General features: G+C 38.2%; 1 protein-coding gene across 1 annotated transcript; it reads right to left on the reverse strand.

Annotated features, from left to right (window-relative positions):
• Window positions 1-1,287, reverse strand: LOC110880767 (protein FAR1-RELATED SEQUENCE 5-like). The gene is made up of 3 exons (XM_022129224.1): window positions 1,007-1,287; window positions 538-796; window positions 1-450 (listed from the first exon to the last, which is right to left on the reverse strand). The coding sequence occupies exons 1-3, from the start codon at window positions 1,285-1,287 to the stop codon at window positions 1-3; spliced, it is 990 nt and encodes a 329-aa protein (XP_021984916.1).
• Between the last annotated feature and the right edge of the window lie 19,959 nt (window positions 1,288-21,246).

Genomic DNA, 21,246 nt, shown 5'->3' on the forward strand with positions numbered 1-21,246 from the left:
TTACTGCTCAAAGAATATAGACTTGGTGTATATCTTAGCAGCATCTTTTTCCAAAGTAGTTTTGCTCCAATCATCAGGCTCAGTATATCTTGAAATATGATCATTCTTTCTGTGATTGAACCTTTGGACATCCATTGCACCGTCAAAATGATTCACAAACTCTACAAGAGTGAGTTGTGAATTTGCCACCTGGCAAAAAAAATGATTCTCGCTCTCTGATCTCGAAGTTGTTCGCATGAGTCCAGACATGGGCTCATGCCGGTAAAAAGCCGGAATACACATGTATCTCATCGCAAACATATCATCGATCCATTTATTTTGTGTGAGACCGTACTCAATCATCACTAACTTCCACTGTCTCTCAAATTCTTCAGGCTCAATGGAATCGGTCCATACAATATCGCACATCCTCCTTTTAAAATCATCATTATTGCACAACTCGTGTCCAACCTATACCAATAAATGCTTTTTATATCAGCCTATAACGAATCTATATTATAAAAAAACGCTAACAAAAGACAATATAGCATGCTATACCTTATCTGCCACTTTTTTTATTATGTGCCACATGCACAATCTGTGTCCGCTGGTAGAAATAACCTCCTTAATAGCCTGTTTCATCGCAGGGTCTTGGTCCGTCACTACAACCTTTGGCTGCCGTCCAAATGACTTTACGAATGAATTGAGAAGCCATTTATAAGAGTCAATGCTCTCCGATGCCAACAACCCAGCTCCAAGGGTTACATTTCGACAGTGGTTGTCAATTCCAGTGAACGGAACAAACACCATCATGTACCTGAAATTCCATAATATTAAAGATTTAGTACACATGCGAAGTACAGAGTGTAACATGCGAAATAGACAAAATATAACATGCGAAATATACAGTATAACATGCGATATATTCAACACCTAATCTTCAATGTATTTTAACATGCGATATTGCAAGTTTAGGAAATCTTATAACATGCGAAAAAAATTAAAAACCATTTTATATAACACTTACTTGTTTGTCTTGAAAGTTGCATCGAATGATATCACATCCCCGAACTCCATAAAGTTATGCTTGAATAACCCATCGGCCCAGAACAAACCAGTTAACCGTTTGTCGTCGTCAACAGAATATTCAAACGAAAAATCAACTAAATACTGTTTTTTGTCGGTCAACCAATTGATCACCATGTCAGCGTCATATTCTCCTATATAGCTGTTAATTCGAGTCCTAAAGTTTTTGCAATCATCGACCGTGGCGCCAACATTCTCGAAACCACCATAACGTTTCCTCATTATATGAAAAGCTTTCACAGGGCCAAGGTTTAGAGTGCCTAGTTCCCATATCATCTCCTCTTGGACATCTGACAATTGCCTGTACGCTGGCAGCATATGAATATCGTTTGGACATACAAACTTATGATTATGGCTATCAACAAATTTCTTTACTATATATAATCTACCATCCACCGTGCAAATCATAAGTTGAGCTTTGCACCCATTTCTAATGGTCCCCCTGTTCCTTGATTTGAATGGCTTTTTTGCCTTCGAATAAACATCGTCAATAAACAATGGCTTATGTCCCTCTTTAGAACATACAAAATACTTAGTTTTGGTTATACCACCACTGTGTACTTCACCACCTTTCCGAGTAGAAAAACCAGCTAACTTAGCATATGTTTGGTAAAACATGTATGTGTGTTCGATAGAGGTAAATTGCATTCCAACCACAGGTGTAGCTGATGGTTCAACCTCCGGAGTGTAAAGCCTTTCATCTACAAAAATCAAATAAAAAAAAGTAAACACATGCAATTTATCGGACTCATAACATGCGATATATTAAAAACTCCATAATTTCATCATAAAAACAACAACACATGCGAATTGTTTGACTCGTAACATGCGAAAATCATATTTTGATAAATATGTTTTACACATGCGATTTATAACATCAAAACATGCGAAATCAGCATTTAGAATAAGCATTACATGCGAATTGGCAGAGTCATAACATGCGAGCTTATACAGATTGATTTCATATCAATTATGCTCAACATTCAAACTTCAAATCAGCTACAACAATGCAAAATCATTACTACGATTAAACAAAACAAATCTACGAACAATTTAAAGAACTAAATTAACATAATTACCATTCGAACACTCATTTACACCACTTGTATTTGCATTTCTTGCAGGTTCCGGATTTAAAACATCGTCAATCGTAACTCTCTGATACACAGATAATTGAACCTGATCACCGATCGATCGAGGTTCTTCAAAATCAACATCTGTGTTTCGTCTGGTGCTGCTCTGTGGATCCATTGAAAAAAACAATTGAATCAAACCCTAACGCAGAAGAACGAAAACTGCAATTTGAGAATTATGAAAAATCTGAAACTGATTCGAATAATAATTACCGGGATATTAGTGTAACGAACTTCTCACTGATTGAATGAACAGACGATTTTGCCCTCAGATGATTGAATGAATTGTCTGATTTAACCTTATGAGTACAAAACGAATCAGGACACGTGTATGGCCAATAAACTCGCGTATGTAATGTACGATTAGAGGATTTGTGTCCTACACTTCCTCTATATATATAGATTAAAGATCCTGTACAAAGGGCCCAAAGTGTGAGAAGTGTGAGAAATATTGTGGAGATGACATGTGTCCTCATCCTAAATTAATTCAAAAGGGTAAACAAGTAATTTTCTCATTGACTCAATTAATTGATAACCTTCCATAACTGTCACACCCCGATATTTCCACGTATTACCGGTGGGTCCGGTGGGGAGAATCGTGACGTAGTTGATATCATCATACACAGCAGAAGCTAAAGATAATAACATTACAAACCGATGAAACGTAATATCAGATATTATAAAAACGGTTGTAAGAAATCCACAGGCGGATCAAAGATAAAAGGAACATTGTTCAATAGATTCCTAACATCTAAGCTTGCAAGACTCTTTATTGATGCTAGGAGAAGCCAGCCTATTTCGATTAGTACCTGCACTTAACCTTTTTGGGAAAATACGTCAATTTTCCCTGGTAAATACAATTAACCGACTCATTTTGAAAAGTATTTATAAAATTGGTTTGAATGCACAAGGCACAAAATATCGTTTATAACTTGGGATAATTATTTAAAAATAAACTTGTTAAAGAATTATAGGTTTATCATACGTTCAGTAGCCTGGGCTGAATACCGGGTTAAAGATTAATAGACACACCACATAATATATCCCGCGGCGAGTTATTCTCGAACAGGCGGGTATATTATTTTTACATGCGCACTCGCAGATGTATGCCTACACCCCGTGCTTAAGTCGTGGCCATTTCAATGAATGAGCCGAGGATATCCAGGACATGGTCATTAACCCCCCAAAGGCTTAAAACAAACATAACAGAATAAACGGGTTATCTCAATGATTTAAGCTTAATACGATTAAAACTTCAATACCCGACCAAGCGGTATTTTATATACCGTACCCCAAGCCCGTATAAGGGAAAATAAGTTAAAAGTATTTACCTGAGCAAATTATTCAAATTTATCCCAGCCGTACAAATCAGCAAGTGCAAAGTATCTTTTACTGGGCTCCTAAATCTGGAATGAAGGTTTTAATAACCTATTAGATTCCTAACAGGTCTTACTTAAGTTTAAACTTAGACTGGTTAGTTTTAAAGAAAGGTATACGGTTTAAAACGCATGATTGAGCGAAGACCGGAATAGAATGTGGTTTAGACCCAACAAGTATGGGGACTTGTAGAATATGGGTAAACTAAACACATTCTGGATTTTGAGATAAAAATGATAAGGTTTGACCCGTTTCGGTTAATTTATGCAAACTAGTTGCATAAACCGTACCGAACGCGAAAAATGCATAACGGGTAAACATATGAGTCATGAACAGGTTTCCTAAGTTAATATGCCTTAAATATGTTGTGATATCAGTAGGATACCTTCCATTATGCCCAAAACGAATTTAAACTCAAATTAAGCCACGTAGGGGTATTTTAGTCATTTTAAAGGTTATAAAAGAGATTAGTTATTAATCTGAGGTTCAGGTCTGATATGATAAGTAAAAATATTTAATTTAACAAGTTAAATCAGTAGGGTATTGTATATATGTGAAATTTGTCATTTATAACCAAACTATGCACCGAAGGGGCATTTTGGTAATTTCACATAAGCTTTAAAGGTCAATTTTGAAAATCTGAGTTCAAAATTTTTTATTTTTTTTACTGTTAAAGTATAAAAATTTACTTAAAACATCAGTAGGTATTAAGTTTTATATGCTAAAAATAGTTTTAACCCATACTATGCGTTTAAAACGCGTAAAAGTCGGTTTTAAGCGATTTTCGGGTTATAATAGGAAATCTGAGTTTTTGATCAGTTTATAAAGTTCAAAATATTTTATTTATCATATAAAATCAGTAGCAAAAAGTTTAGTATCAAAATGTTGTGTAAAACTCATTTTATTAGCAAAAAGGTTATAAGCGACAATTACCGAATTAAAGCAAGAACCCTATGTTATGCTCAGCTTAAAAATAAATAAAAATCTTTAAAAATCCCAAAATATTATATTACATCAGTGGGTAAAAGATTTGGTGTCAAAATTTAGTTTTAAATAGGATTTATGCTAATAATGCCGTTTAATTAATAAAAAGCTTTCAATTTACGCTATTGAGCATAACTCTTAATCTAGACCTCAAACTGATGTCAAATTTTTAGGACATGTTTATAAATCAGTAACAAAGGTTTTTGTCCTCTCACATTTTCAAAAATCTCGTTTTAAGGTCAAAAGGGCATAATGGTCAACTTTTAAGCATCTAACGGAAACATGCAAATGAATCGGATAAATTGGGAACCAAGTTGTATAATCTCAGAGGGTTATACTAATCTATAACCTGGTCCTAATGGAACTCTAAGGCATGTCTAAACTAAGCTAAATCGGGTCAGAACTGAAAGTCAAAGCAAAAGTCTACTTTTACGACTTTCGGTTCCGAACCGAGCCTAAACTTAAAATTGTCGGATTGAACATGCTTAGACATGTTCTTACATTAATTACCAAGTTATATAAGTGTTAAAATAGGTTTCATAGCTTCTACATTGCTAATTATGTATTTATTTGCAAAATAGCTTTCTGTTGACTTTTTATAATTAAGTTTGACCCGACAATTGACCTAGTTAGAGTGGAAATCAGAGGGTACCCTTTTTAAGGTTTATTACCCACATAATTACCAACTCATTGCCACTTTCAATTCGAAAAATGACTGGACCATTAGTGATTAATCACTAAGTCAAAGCTTAATTACGATGGCTTTGACTTTGACTTTTGGTCATTAGACTAATAAAACTTGAATTAGGAAGGCTAAGAACACTCACAATGGTCCTTAGCAAGAATTAGGAGTTGATGGAAGCTTGCTTGAAGATTAGAGAACTCCAGAGAGTAAGCTTAGAATGATTTTATGAATGAGCATTGAACTAGTAACACATCAAGCTCTTATATAGGATGTCAAAGCTCTCAAGATCATTACACACAAGCCTACAAGTGATCTCTGATGAATCACAGGTGTCCCTATGCATGAAATACCACTGGTGCAGCCCCTGAATTCGAAAACCATGCATATAAGGCGGTGGAACTGGCTGGAACAGGCATCTATCCATTTTTACTGCCAGCGACAGTCTTGCGGACCTTAAGCAAAAAGCCTTGCGGTCCGCATCCACCACATACGGACCGTAAGTCCAAATTGATACGGTCCGCATTCGACTTTGATCTGAATTACCCAGTTACAGCCTTGCGGACCGTAAGCCTAGGCCCATACGGTCCGCATCCATTGACCAGAACACAAAAATTTTTAAACTTTTAGGCTTCGACCATGCAACATTTATAACTTCGAATCTCAAGACTTTTTCCAGTAGAGGGGACCATGTAATCAGACCTTGCTTGCTTTTGGAAGAGATGCCATGCACTTACATGTTCTTGGATTTATTGAAGAGGGTTTTTGAATGAGAATTATTGAAATTTCACATAGGATCCATTCTTTGTAAATTGTGTTATTTCATCACATTAATTAACCGGATTTGAATATATATCAGATGTTTATAAAACATATTAAGGTTTGGAATGTATAAAAAGGTCACTCAGAGGTATTTAATTAACATGTTGACACTTTTAATCCCACCATGTATCCTTCACTTGATCCGGGTTCATAATACGTTTACCTTCCATGACACGTGTCTTCATAACATTGGTCGTGATTTTTACGAGGTGTTACAATAACCGTCACCCTTTATTACAGTAATACGAATTTGTATTTTTTTAAGATCCATTAAGATTATGTGAGTTATTATAATTTCTGGAGGTCGCAGAATGAAGGTTTTATAGAGTGTTATATAGTGATGGTTGCAGAATAAAGGTTTTTATACAGTGTTATAGTGTTATATAGTGTTACAGTGTTATATTTTATGGTAGCAGTTCTATGATGGATGTATAGTGTTATATAGTGTTATATTTTCTGGTAGCAGGTCTATGATGGATGTATAATGTTATATAGTGTTATAGTGTCATATTTTCGGGTAGCAGGTCTATGATGGATGTATAGTGTTATATAGTGTTACATAGTGTTATATGGTGTTATAAAGTGTTATAGTTTTAATTTTTCTGGTAGCAGTTACATGTTTCCGGATTCATAGAATAAGGATGAAAAAGGATCGCTAGAATTTAGGAGAAGTATCGCTGGAATTTAGGAGAGGTTACCTTATTTGAAACATATAAAAAGACACTATTACCCTTATAATTTTCAAATCAGCCCAAATAACTAAAACACAATTTACAATTTGTTCCCTACTTATCTCAACCATTTGATCAAAGATCTAATGGTTTAAAACACTTTTTACACTTCTCACACTTTAGGCCCTTTTTACACTATCCTTACCCTATATATATAGGCCGGTTAATGTACAATATTCCTTAACGTACGAGCGTATGCTATGAAATTACGCACGTTGTAAAACTCAAAACGATAATCACGCATGTTGTAAAGACAAAATCACACATATTGAAAACCGTAACATGCTTCATTACATAAGTATTACATGCGTGATTATGTTTTTCAACATGCGTGATTAGGGTTTTAAGTTTTACAATGTGCGTAATTTCACAGCGTACGCTTGTACATTAAGCAATATTGTATTCTACACTTTCACTATATATATATATATATATATATATAGTGAAAGCGTATTGTACATTTTGCCTTAACGTACGAGCGTACGCAATCTCAAGTTCGCACGTTATAAACCCAGAAAGAAAATATCACATGTGGAAAAAAAACCATCGTATGTTCAAAAAAAATTGCATGTTAAAAATTTTTTTTGCATGTTGTTAAAAAAAAATCCAAAGTCGCATGTTCACCATATATATATATATATATATATATATATATATATATATATATATATATATATATATATATATATATATCTGGTGAACATACGATTTCTGGTTTTTTTGCCATTTATATATATATATATATATATATATATATATATATATATATATATATATATATATATATATATATATAAATGGCAAAGCATACTTTTACCTTACATTAAACCAATTAGCTAAATAAGTTCCCCTCCTAGATTAGTTATATGATTCTTACAAGTTGAAGTTATAATAATTAGTTTTAACTAGTCTTAAGCCACCTGTGTTGCGGGCCCGTGGGTATAAAACCATGCTACCAACGTTGAGGAGATAGGGACGTAAAACCATGCTAAGTAACAACCGAACAACGACCAAAAGCGGGAAAAGCGTAAAAAAATACGAATTTCCAATACAAAGTGACTTATGTGACGTAAAACGTAGACGGAGTCGAATTTATACCGATACGTATTAGAAGTGGAGAGGGTAAAAAAAACCTAAGAGAACAAATGTAACCACTTAATACAATTGAAAAAAAGAAACCTAAAGAATCAAATGTGACTATCAAACACTGTATTAAATAGCAACCAAACAACGAACAAATCCGAAATAAACGTAAAACAAAAACTAATAAAAACTAATATTATTTAACCTTTGTGATATAAAGTATAAAAACTAAGTTTTGTTATAAGATGAAAAATCATAATATCAAAAAATAAAAACAAAAAAAGGCATATTTACTACTTATACATTTTGAAGTTGAGGGAATAGTGGCAGGCAGCTTGCCTGTCACTTCCCTATTGGACCAACTCATTTTTATTTAATTTTATTTTCAGTTTAAAATTACGGTTTCGTCCTTCATTTAAAATTACGTTTTTGCCCTTAGTTCAAACTAAAAATATAATTTTGTACCGAACTTAAAATTACGATTTTGCCCTCAGTTCAAAAACCCATTTTTTTATTTTATTCCCAGTTTAAAGTTACGGTTTCGCCATCCGTTTAAAATTACGTTTTTACCCTCCAGTTTAAAATTAAATTATGTTTTTGCCCTAGCTCAAAATTACGTTTTTGCCCACAGGTCAAAATAAAATTATGTTTTTCCCCTAGCTCAAAATTATGATTTCGCCCTCAGTTTAAAATTATGATTTCGCCCCCAGTTCAAAATATAATTACGACTTTGCCCTCTGTTCAAAATTATGATTTTGTTCTCATTTCAAAAATTACGATTTCTCCCCCAGTTAAAAATTGTCATCTTGCCATCATTTTACCTTTTTTTTCTTACAAAACTATAGTAGTGTTTTATTTTGCTTAGTTGACTCAATGTAACTTTTATTGTGTCAAACAGTTGTGTAACACTCGCTCATTGGTCCTGACAAATTAGTATTTTACCCCCAGCTCAAAATTACAGACTTGTCATCGTTTTAATTTTTTTAGCAAAACTATGGTAGTGTTTTGGTTTAATTGGTTGTCTCGGTGTATTTTTTTAGATCGTGTTATAAGTAGTATGTACAAGTAAACTAAATAGATGCATATATGTTATGAAACTAAGAAATATTCAATTTAACGCCACGCAACGCGGGCGGGCATAAGTGTAATTTTTATTCGTCCATGCATGTCTGGTACATGCTCATTTGTCCTGAAAAATTACAATTTTGCTCCTAGTTTAAAATTATAATATTTCCATCGTTTTAATTTTTTTTAGTAAAAGTATGGTAGTGTTTTTGTTTTAATTGGTTGACTCGATGTAATTTTTTTTAGATCGTGTTATGAGAAGTATTTACAAGTAACCGAAATACAGACGTACATGTTATACGAGAGAAATATTTGGCTTATTGTCCCGCAACACGGACGGGGCAAAAACTAGTAAAAGACAAAAGAAACATACTATTCCTACCTATGTTATCTTTTAATACATACAGACAATGTATGAATATAACGTATATGATTACTTAATTACATGCATGCATGTGAAATGATTAATTTGTCATGTTGACTTTGAAATCACTGGTTACAATGAAACTACATAAATTGTCAACTTACTCGTTTAGTTGTTCTTTAGGCATTGGTGGGCAATGATAGGAGACTCAGAGAAACCTGGGTTGGATCCTTGAGCCAAACGGGTTTTACCGGTAATTTCACCGTCGTGCCTACGGGCGGGTGGGTTACCGGGTTTTCCCCGGAATTGGTGGTGGACTCGGGTTACTCTCGGAGTACTCTGTTTGTCCAGTGGGTGCCCCGAGAGTACTCGGGATTGAGTTTGTTGGCCGTTCAAAAAAAAAAAAAAAAAAAAAGTTGTTCTTTAACCCAACTTGCGTAAATTGTCAACTTACCCGTTTAGTTGTTGTTTAACCCAACTTGCGAAAATTATACATATATATTTATTTGAAAGATACTTCTTCGTTTTAAATGATTGCCGTAATTTATGGGTTTCTTAACGGTATTTTATGGGTTTTTAACGGCATTTTATGGGTTTATTTGTTAGTTTATTAAATAACTTATAGTTGTGAGGTAATCGTTGATTATTTTAATGTAACATGATTAACAAATTAACCAAAGTGTACGAGTTAAGAGAACGAGAGAGTACACGTTTGTTGTTTGAGTTTGTTAGTCCATCCACAATAGAGATATTCTTTGGTGTTTTTAAAGAGAGGTGGTGTGTGATGTAGAGGACAGAGAGTATAGTGATGTATGTGAGGAAAAATAAAAAAAAAATGAAGGGAAGAAAGATAGAAGCTTGGTGTTTTTAAAGAGGGAAGGTGTGATATGGAGGAGAGAGGGTGTGAGATGGCGGAGAGAGAATATAGATATGTGAGGAAAAATGAGAAAAAATGGAGGGAAGTAAGGCTAGAGGGTATGGTGATGGTCCTCCAAGGTAGGATGATCCGACACGTATACGCCACATCATAGTCCTCCCAAGTATGGTTCATCTCACAAAACTAGAGGGTATGGAGGATGGTCCTAGATGATTCTACCCCACCACTTTTATGTTTTTTGTTTTTTTAATCTTCTACTTTTTTTAACATTTAACAAATAAACTAACGAAATATTTTCATTAATATTAAAAAACATTACATAAACTTAAAAAAAATAAACTTAAAAAAAACATAAACTTTAAAAAATCCTAATATATTAAAATAAGCCTCTAGTCTTCGTCCTCAATGTCGTCGGCGGATTCGTTTTCAGCGTTGTTCCAAATGTACTCCACCAAGTCCGCTTGTAGGTTATGATGTGTGTACTCGTTACGTAGAGCGAACATGTTCAAATCTTGTTGTTCCCCACTAACTGGAAAAGAATTTCCAGTAGACGCGTTTTCGTCGTACTCGCATATCGCTCTGCCTTCGTCTTCAATGATCATGTTATGAAGGATGATACAAGCGTACATAATGTGTCGTAACCTCTTTGGTGTAGCCGAACGTGCTGGATGTTCAATGATTTGCCATTTTTTTTTTGTAGATCACCAAAAGCCCGTTCAATATCTTTTCTCGCACCCTCTTGATACTTCGCAAATTTTTTTCTTTTTTTGTCTGTCGGGTGCGGAATAGTTTTAACGATTGTCGAGTACGTTGGGTATATTCCATCGGCTAGGTAGTAACCTCGCCTGTATTCTACCCCCGAAACCGTAAAACTTGTGTCTGGACCTGTACCCGCCACTACATCGTCAAATATCTGTGACTGGTATATGATGTTAAGGTCATTGAGTGAACCAGGTAGACCAAAAAAAGCATGCCAGATCCAGAGATCCTATGACGCAACAGCCTCTAGAATAATAGTCGGATGTCCATGATCTCCCCTAGTATACTGACCTGGGCAGTTCTGCCACGGCCAGTGCATGCAATCAATGATCCCGAGCATTCAAGGGAAACCATGTCTTTGTTCGTGTGCTTCATATAATTTTTGAACGTCGTTTGCGTTCGGTCTCCGCAGGTATCTCTTGCTATACAATTTGACAACCCATTCGCAAAACTTGTGCAAACATAGACGTGCGGTTCTTTCAGACATCCTTATATACTCGTCTAATGCATCGGATGCGTAACCATATGCCAGTTGGCGAATGGCCGATTGTAAATTACTGAAACCCCTTTGCCCCCTAGCGTCGTTTCGCAGTGTAAAAAACGGATCAGACTGGGCCATGTCGTCTGCGATACGTAAAAAAAAGTGGACGACTCATGCGGAACCGACGTCAAAAAATCTCGGCTGGGTACACGGGTTCGTCGGCAAAATAATCGGCTAATAGTTTATCGTGGGCGGCTATAAAGTTAAAACGAAACATAAATGAAATTAATTATAAAATACATTTTCAAATCTATATAAAACATAAGGAAAAAATAGTAAAGTACCTTCTTGGTCTCGGTTTAACTTTGCTCGTCTAGTTAGACGTTGGGACGACGCTTCATCACCCGCCATGAAGACCTGAGCCGCATTCATAATCATGTTGTGCATAATTGCATCCTCTTCCGACGATGATGAATACCACGTAGACAAAGAAGAAATGGAAGAAGGTGAAGCCATGGTAATTTTTGAGAGAGAGATGGGGTGGTAGTGGGTAAAAAATGGTATAAAAATTGATGAGTTTTTATAGAAAGGGAAGAGGGGTTATATAATGTGAGAGAGATATGAGATTGTGGCAGGTGAAAAGTTATGAAAATGGTGTAAAAGTAGTGAGTATTTATAAAAGTGAGAGTGAAATGGGTATTTATTTAAAATATATCCGTTGCTTTTTGAAATTAAAGTTGGAATTTTTTTATTTTTAACGGTCAAAAAGTGAAGGGGGCCCACCATATTAGGAGCGTCGCCAACGTCTGGCACAAGACGGTGAGGACGGGACGGGAGGGGGGGCGCCATGGTGTGCCGGCGTCGCCGAAGCTCGACGGGGGTGGGAACGAACCCCATACCCTCTAGCCTAAGGTATTTGAGTGTGATGTAGGAGAGAGAAAATAAGGATGGAAGAAGTGTTTCTCAAATGGGGAGTGGTAAACTTTTCTGTTAACCAATGTCAACTCTCCACTCCACTCCCCATTTCACACTCAATCACTAGGGGTGCTCAAACACATGAAAAGTGGTAAACAATTTCTTAAAAAAAGATAAATTTGTGATTGGTTGGAAGGGTTGTGGCCCACCATTAACCCTCTCTCCCTCCTACCTCTCGCCTCTTCCTCACTCGGTGACTACTCACCGTTTTTTTCCCTCACCATTCACCGAAGATTGGTCACCGAAGGGATTGCGGCACCTCACCGCGAAGTAAACTTAATCACCGAAGGGTTCCCCGAACCCACTCCTTCCACCCTAAATTTTTGGTAGGTGTTTTGTTTGTGAGAGGGCAAGAGAGAGAAAGTTTTGGGCAAGTGTCATGTGCCACCCCAAAAACACCCTCTAAATATGTCATATTGTGGGTGCTCTTAGACTATAGTGTGTGAAGGATTGTAGTCTTCAAAGGATGCTCCGCCACGTTGGCGTTCATGTAAGCGAGTGTGAGGATGAGCCTAAAGGGGATGGACCTAAGGTGTGATCGTGGAGGATGAGCGCATATATATATATATATGTGTGTGTGTGTGTGTGTATGTATGTATATGTGTGTGTATATAAAGAAGAAGAGAGAGAGAGGCCCGGCTTGCACGGCGAGCAGACGACAATGAAGACGGGGCCGAACCTAGGGGCGGTGTGCTGGCCCGGCGCTGGAGCCCGCTAGCCCTAGGCCGATCCCCATACCGAGTAGCCTTATGATTTTAGTTTATGGAACCTCATTGATCCTTAGGTTGGGTGGTGTGGGGTCACGCCCTCACCCACCTCAGCGACACTTCTCCAATGGAGCTAAAGGTCAGGGCTCATGTGAGTGCAATGACAGGTGTTAAATGAAAGGAAACACACAAACTAAAGATTTATAGTTGTTCGAGTGAGTGTTAACTAACTCACCTTATATCCACTCCTTTGACATCAACTAAGAGTTTATCTTCATAATAACTTCTTTTAAAAAATGTATAGATCATCTTTATAACTTTTCTCTACAATAGAGATCACTAATCTTTTCCTCAAACTTCTCTTACACTCTGTTCCCAAGTCTCATTTAACAGGGGGAGGGGAGGGAAAAGAGATGAAAATATGAAAAAACATGTTCCCAAGTTTTATTTAACAGGGGAGGGGACGGAAAAGGGAAGAAAATATGACCAAATATGACCATATATTCATCCTCCCAAATTGGAGAGATTATGAGAGAAAATTTTCCTTTCCCTCCCCCTGTTAAATGTGTAACGCGCAGCGTCCCTAAACTTTAGGATCTTGTCAAGACTAGTCCCTGAAGTATAACCTGTGTTATCTTAGCCCTAAATCTATGTTGGATTTTCTATTTTCTTGGAAATGCCTAATTCTACATGATTGAATGTCTAAATCTATGCTTGAATGTCTATCTGGAATGCCTAAATGAGGAATGTCTTTATGTGGGATTGCCTAAATTCTATATGATTGGAATGCCTAAATGTCTATACTTGGATTGTCTAAATCACAATGCTTAGAATGTCTATATATTTGGAATGTCTAATTCTATGTGCTAGAATGTCTAAATCTATGTTGGAATGCCTAATTCTATTTGGTGCTTAACTCCTTAGACTCGTGAAACTTGATTCTTGGTTAAACAAGAGACTAGAGCCTTGCCACTGGCGGAATCTATTAATCTTGTCAACTTTTGATGTGTATGCTATAATCTAGTTATTCTATTACTCAATAATACTCAACGCTTAATCTAACTCGATAAATGAATAAAAAACGGGAATGCGGAAAGATTGGATTGGCCAGAATGGTAATCCGCTCGAACAGTCATCCGATCGGATTGTCATCCGACCGGATTGTCACCCTATCGGATGACCACCCGATCGGACTGCCATCCGACCCATGCACACTTAACTCTTTCTCACTCACTCTCACCCTATAAATAGACCTGTCACATCACCATTTCAGTGATGTGACAGCTCTGCTCGACCAGACACTCTATCTCCTCCTTTATCCAATTTCTTGGCGATTTCGGTATGTTTCAAGCTAAATCCTTGTACTTTCTCACTCTACACATCATCCTCTACACGATTCCCACTTGAAATGACACTTTTCACCGTGAAATCTCTCATATCTGAGTTCTTGAGGGTGATGTCATCATGGTGGTTTGTACAAACTACCATGTGATGTCATTCTGAGCAAGATCTAGCTCAGATCTAAGGTATTTCATGCGTTTTTACATTAAATTTAAGCTAAATCTATACTTTTCATATAAAACTTGGGATATTCTTCACCTCTTCTTCAACTTTTGCCTTGCTTTGGTAGAAACCGGATCCAAACAGACTTTGGACTTGATGCATAGTCTAAAGTCGGCTTAGATCTGAGTATTACCAGAGAAGACGAGCATGAGACAGATTCTGACATAAGTTCGTTAAGGACACACGACTGATTGGACAGGGGTGATTCCCACCCGATCAGGACAGCCTTGTGCTAACAAGTTTACTGTTGTCACAATATGTGTCATGCCGTCACCGTTAAACTAGAAACTTAGAAATTTTACAAATAATAAACAAGAACAAGGATCGCCCAATCGAGCGGCAACCTGATCGGACAGTCGTCCGATCGGACAGCCACCCTATCAGGTGACACTTGTCGTTTGTTTTGACATATTCAAACATTTGGTAAATAATCAAAACTTGGATGTCTGATCGAGTAGCAACCCGATCAGACAGCCATCCGATCGAGCAGTCGTCCGATTGGGACAACCAGGATTCCTACACTCGAACAAGTGGCAATCCGATCGGATTACCGTCCGATCGGACATCCACCTTGTTTCCTTGATTGGGCATCCGATTGGGCAGCCATCTGCCTCTTCACAAACATGAGTCACCGGATCGACCGGCAATCCGATCGGATGGTCATCTGATCGGACAGCCATCCGATCCAGTGACCAGGTTGACACTTTGAGCAATCTCCTTATTCAACCTCGACTCTTATCCTCTGTAATCTAATCAGGCTAATCCTAAAAGAGCTCCCTTTGATCCAATAACAGTTGCGACTGTTAAGCAATCACTGTGAGTATACTCGATCCCCTTTTACTTTAAACTTTTGGGGTGTAACATGTATTCTATTAAACTACATACTTTTGGCAATCTAAACTCTATCCTATGTGTTTGTGAAAACTTGCGCATTCTAGTATTCTATTTGTGCTATGTGACGTTTAATCCAGGGTGTTTAATTTCTCCTTAACAATAGTAGCGCTATAGGAGATGCACCTCTCCCATTATTCTCGGGGGGTATTGTTAGGAGGATTCTAGTTTACCTTGAGTCTTGGGTAAACACCAAAGCATCGGGATACTTGGGCTATCACTGCGTGGACTGCGATACTAGCACGGCTGAAACTATTTTATTACTTACATTGTGGATATGAGTTGTTTTAAACCTATTATTCTATTATTAAACTTGTATACACGCCAATACTTCTGTATTGATTACATGTTGCAGGCTGATAGGTTGCTATGGAACTTTGGAAATCAAGATAGGAGATGCCTAGAAACGTCGCCTTAATAATTTAGACGTTTGAACAATTTCATTTAGTGATGTAATCTTGATGATGCTTGATTTTGTTGTTAGACAACTATTATGAAATCTATTTAATGATTATCGAAACATTTAGTGTTATGGAAATCTCATGAGCAATCTGAACGCCTATTGCTCGCACCCCGATGTTTCCGCCATCGGTTGGGGTATGACAGATTGGTATCCGAGCCATAACTATAGGGAATTAGGATAAGTAGGAATACTTGCCTTAGTCTATAGTTCTAGGAATTCTGAATCTTATTTGTTGTTTAAGACTTATGCATTCTATTGTATCTGCTTCCTAACAGCACATGTTCCTATTGAACTTACATGCCTTTCCTAAGGCTGATACAATGTACACTTTATACCATGAAAACACTGTTATACAGTGTTTATATTTTGCACGAGATTTGCCCACAGGATAGGAGTGACATCCGAACCTTGATGGGAAATCTCCATATTATTCTAGTAGGCCCTGTCTGCGGATGAGTGCCCACAACATTTAGGGTACGATGTTGTCAAGATAGAGGTGAAACTCAGGCCTTGATAATTAGTCTCACTCCTTGATGATTTTATGTCTCGCCAAAGTCTCGTGACTACCAATCAATTGAGTACGTGGAAGGACTAAAAGGACGAATATCGTAGGCCTAACATCGATGACGTATATGTAAGTCAAGACACGTTGTCTCAATTCGAAAGGGTTTCGAATCACTTTGGTTAGTCGTCGTTCCTCTACCCGGAACAATCCTATGATTTATAAGCCTATCTTGCTTTTATGTTATCTCGATTTCTTATGAATGTGGTTTTATCTATGAGGTTTTAAACTTGATTCTTCGTTTGTTTTGAAATATTTTTTCACAAATTTGCACGTTGTCTGCAATCTAAAACGTTAATTCTAATCTCAGATCGAACTAAATTTATGAAGCCTTATTCTATGTGTAATCTATTTGGTAATCTTGATTGACTATTGTATTATGATGTGTTGTTGTGGGTATGAAACACTAAGATGACATAGAAGTACGAGACAGAAGTGGCATGTCCTAAGCATGGTGGATAAGCCGCTGGTACTTCCTATATATAAGTGCTTCTGGCATGTTACCAACTTTCGTACCAAGTGCCATATGAGATTAGTGTTTGCAGACCAGTGTGGAAAGCCTATGCAATCTATGAGCAGACTATGTAATCTATGAAAATTATACACCTGAAACCTATGAAAGCCTATGTAATCTATGTGAACTCTAAAGCTATTTATGTAGCATATGGGAAATCTACGTATGAACTATGTGTACTCTAGCATGTTCTATGTTAACCTATTGTGTTAATCTACTAAGTAATCTATGTTAATCTATTGAGTTAATCTATGGTGATCTGTCAAGTTAATCTATGTGATCTATTTAAGTAATCTATGCGGAACTATCTGGCAAACTATGGTATATGATGATGATGAGTGAATTGTTATGTTTGGTAATTGCGACACGTAACATGACACCGAGTACAGGGTAAGGCGATGTGCCCGAAGCGTGGTGGATACGCCACTGGTACTTCCTATATATAAGCGTTTTTGGCATGTTGACCGAACTTCGTACAACATGCCATGTGAAGGTCGTAAAATTGTGGTGTGAATCTAGATTCTTTAGTCTATCATGCGTGTAACCTTTATTATGGGAAGTCGTAATCTAGACTTATACGATCCTCATGTTGGATCTGTAGATGTCGTCCCGAAAGCTATCCGACACTCTCAGGAAATCCAGGGAGAAGTCTCAGAAAAAGATGATATCGTTTATGGCCGACCAGATTGCTCGAGTCATGCCAAAGATCATCTCTGAGCTCCAAGGATCAAACACCCCTCCATCCTCTGTGGACTCCAAAGCCGAGAAGCAGAAGCCTACAAAGTTCAGCTACAAACATTTCATCTCCTGCAACCCTAAGTCTTTCATGGGCAGTGATGGGGTGACTGCTATGCTCGAGTGGTTCGACAGCATCGAAGTTACCTTCATTAATAGCGAGTGACCAGATCATCTGAAAACTAGGAGTGCGACTGGAATGTTTTAGGGCAGAGCGTTGGAGTGGTGGTCGAATGAGAGAAACATCCGTTCAAATGAAGAAGCCTATGCTCTTCCATTGGCCGAGGTACGAGAACTGATGATGCTTGAGTTTTGTCCTCCCCATGAGCAGTTGAAGCTTGAAGAAGAGTTCTGTCATTTGAAGCAAGTTGGTTATGACAACTTGGCGTATACTACCCGATTTAAGCAGCTAAGTCTTATCGTTCCTCACTTGGTTTCGAATCCTAAGCGGATGATAACCAAGTACATCAACAGCCTACCGCCTGCTATGCGTGATTCCATCGAAGTAGCTCAGCTAGAAACTATTGAGGAAGTCTACCGTCTCGCAGCTAGCCTCAACAACAATCGTGTGTGTGATAAACAGTTTGCTACCCCTGCTCCTCCTAAGTCTGCAAATCAAGTCACTCAGCAGTAAAGTGGCAGCAAGAACAAGAAACGGAAAGCTCAGGGCTCGGGATGTAATGCTATTACTCCTGCTGCTAACTCTGCTGCTAAGCCTGCTCCTGCTACTGCTGCTGCTAACCCTGCTGCTCCTGAGGCGAAGAAGCAATACACTGGGTCTTATCCCAAGTGTGCGACGTGCAATTTTCATCATCCTACTACCTCTGCATGCCGATTGTGCACCATCTGTAACCGATATGGTCACACGGCTCCCAATTGTCGTCAACCTAATCCTGCTCCTCAAGCTCAGCAAGCTCCTGCTCCACCAGCTCAAGCAGCTCTTCCAACTCCTCCTCTGCAGAACCCAGGGCCGATCAATGCCGTTCGTGCATGTTTTCAGTGTGGAGATACTACTCATCTCCGTAACCGTTGTCCCCAGCTGAACCAAGAGCAACAAGCAGCCGCTCGTGGACGAGCGTTCAATCTCAATACTAATCAGGCTCACAACAACAATGACGTGGTGAATGGTATGTTTCTCGTTAATAATCTCTATGCTTCGATCCTATTTGATACTGGTGCCGATAAGAGTTTTGTGTCTGTGGAATTCGAGTCTTTGATAAATTGTACACGCTCTAAGTTACCAGAGTCGTTCTCTGTTGAGGTCGCCAATGGTAAGTCGATTCTTGTTAATTCTACTGTGCGTGATTATTCCTTGATTCTTAACGATCACGTATTCTCTATTAATCTCATACCCATGCGTTTGGGTAGTTTTGATGTTATCACCGGCATGGATTGGTTGAATCAGAACCATGCCGAAATTGTGTGTCACGAGAAGCTTGTCCGTCTTCCTCTTCCATCTGGTGATCTTTTACATGTCTATTGAGACCGACCTTCGAAAGGACTAAGGCTGATGTCATGCACACAAGAGAGCAAAAGTTTACGTAAACAAAACCCTTCCTTCTTGGCCCACGTGGTGGAACAAAAGGGCAAGGGGAAGAACATAAACGATGTTCCAGTTGTGTGTGACTTTCCTGATGTCTTTCCTGAGGATCTACCCAGTCTTCCTCCTCCCAGATCCATTGATTTTCGTATTGATCTCGTACCTGGTGCGACTCCTATCGCCAGGGCTCCTTACCGTCTTGCACCTTCCGAAATGCAAGAGTTATCCAGCCAGCTACAGGAACTGCTCGATAAAGGTTTTATTCGTCCAACTACCTCCCCGTGGGGTGCTCCCGTATTATTTGTCAAGAAGAAGGATGGTTCGTTTCGAATGTGTATCGACTACCGTGAACTTAATAAGCTTACTGTGAAGAATCGCTATCCGTTACCCCGTATTGAAGACCTATTTGACCAACTACAAGGCGCGTCCTGTTTCTCTAAGATCGACCTTCGATCTGGATATCATCAACTACGTGTCCTCGAAGATGATATTCCTAAAACTTCGTTTCGTACTCGGTATGGGCACTACGAGTTTGTAATCATGCCTTTTGGCTTGACCAACGCACCTGCAGTGTTCATGGACCTTATGAACCGTGTTTGCAAACCTTACTTAGATCGTTTCATTATAGTCTTTATTGACGATATCCTTATTTATTCTAAGTCTAAAGCTGATCATTCTCGCCATTTACGTCTTATGCTCGAACTTCTGCATGGTGAACATCTGTATGCTAAATTTTTTAAATGTGAATTTTGGATTGATGAAGTGCAATTTCTTGGTCATATTGTTAGCAGTCAGGGTATTCATGTTGACCCTTCTAAGATCGAGGCAGTCAAGAATTGGAGTACGCCTAAGTCCGTATCTGAAATACGTTCCTTTTTGGGATTGGCGGGTTATTACCGCTGGTTCATCACAGATTTTTCCAAAATCGTTGTTCCACTTACTACTCTGACCCAAAAGGAGAAAGCTTTTGTTTGGGGTCCCGAACAAGAGGAATCCTTTCAAACCCTTAAGAGCCTTTTGTGTAACGCTTCTGTTTTAACCTTACCTGATGGGAATGACGATTTTGTGGTGTATTGTGATGCCTCGAACTGTGGCTTGGGCTGTGTGCTCATGCAACAGGACAAGGCCATTGCTTACGCATCTCGCCAACTCAAGGTGCATGAGAAAAACTACACTACCACGATCTGGAGCTTGGTGCGGTTGTTTTTGCGTTAAAGATCTAGCGACACTACCTTTATGGTACCAAGTGTGTGGTCTTCATTGACCATAGGAGTCTTCAACATATCTTCGACCAAAAAGAACTGAACATGCGACAGAGACGTTGGGTGGAATTGCTTAACAACTACGACTGCGAAATTCGCTATCATCCTGGAAAGGCGAATGTAGTGGCCGACGCTCTTAGTCGTAAGACTCATGTCAAGGCTATTCGTATATCTAGTGATTTGCATGCTTGTATTCGTGAAGCTCAGTATTCGTCTGCCAATGAAGGAAGTCTATCCGTTGAAGTTCTTGGCGCTAACGTTAATCAGCTTGAAACCAAATCTGATGGTCTTCAGTACTATCTAAATCGCATCTGGGTGCCAGATCGCGATAACCTCCGTGAGCTCATCATGAATGAGGGTCACAAATCTCATTATTCTATCCACCCAGGTGCCCGATAAGATGTACCAGGATCTGCGTATGACTTATTGGTGACCTGGAATGGAGAGGGATCTTGCTGTGTATGTTTCTAATGCCTCACCTGTCTGAAGGTGAAAGCTGAACACCAGCGTCCCTCCGGAATTTTAGAGCAACCTAAAATCCCCGTCTGGAAGTGGGATAGTCTTGCTATGGACTTTATTACTAAGTTACCCCGTACACCTGTCGGTCATGA

This window comes from Helianthus annuus, chromosome 10, assembly GCF_002127325.2.
Source record: "Helianthus annuus cultivar XRQ/B chromosome 10, HanXRQr2.0-SUNRISE, whole genome shotgun sequence".
Classification (NCBI taxonomy): domain Eukaryota; kingdom Viridiplantae; phylum Streptophyta; class Magnoliopsida; order Asterales; family Asteraceae; genus Helianthus; species Helianthus annuus.

Excerpts from the sequence above, each read along its gene's own strand:
- LOC110880767 (XM_022129224.1), bottom strand. The coding sequence starts at position 1,287 with ATGAGGAAACGTTATGGTGGTTTCGAGAATGTTGGCGCCACGGTCGAT. Across the intron at positions 797-1,006 it reads GCAACTTTCAAGACAAACAA|GTACATGATGGTGTTTGTTC; the intron begins GTAAGTGTTATA and ends ATGGAATTTCAG. Across the intron at positions 451-537 it reads TAAAAAAAGTGGCAGATAAG|GTTGGACACGAGTTGTGCAA; the intron begins GTATAGCATGCT and ends TTATTGGTATAG.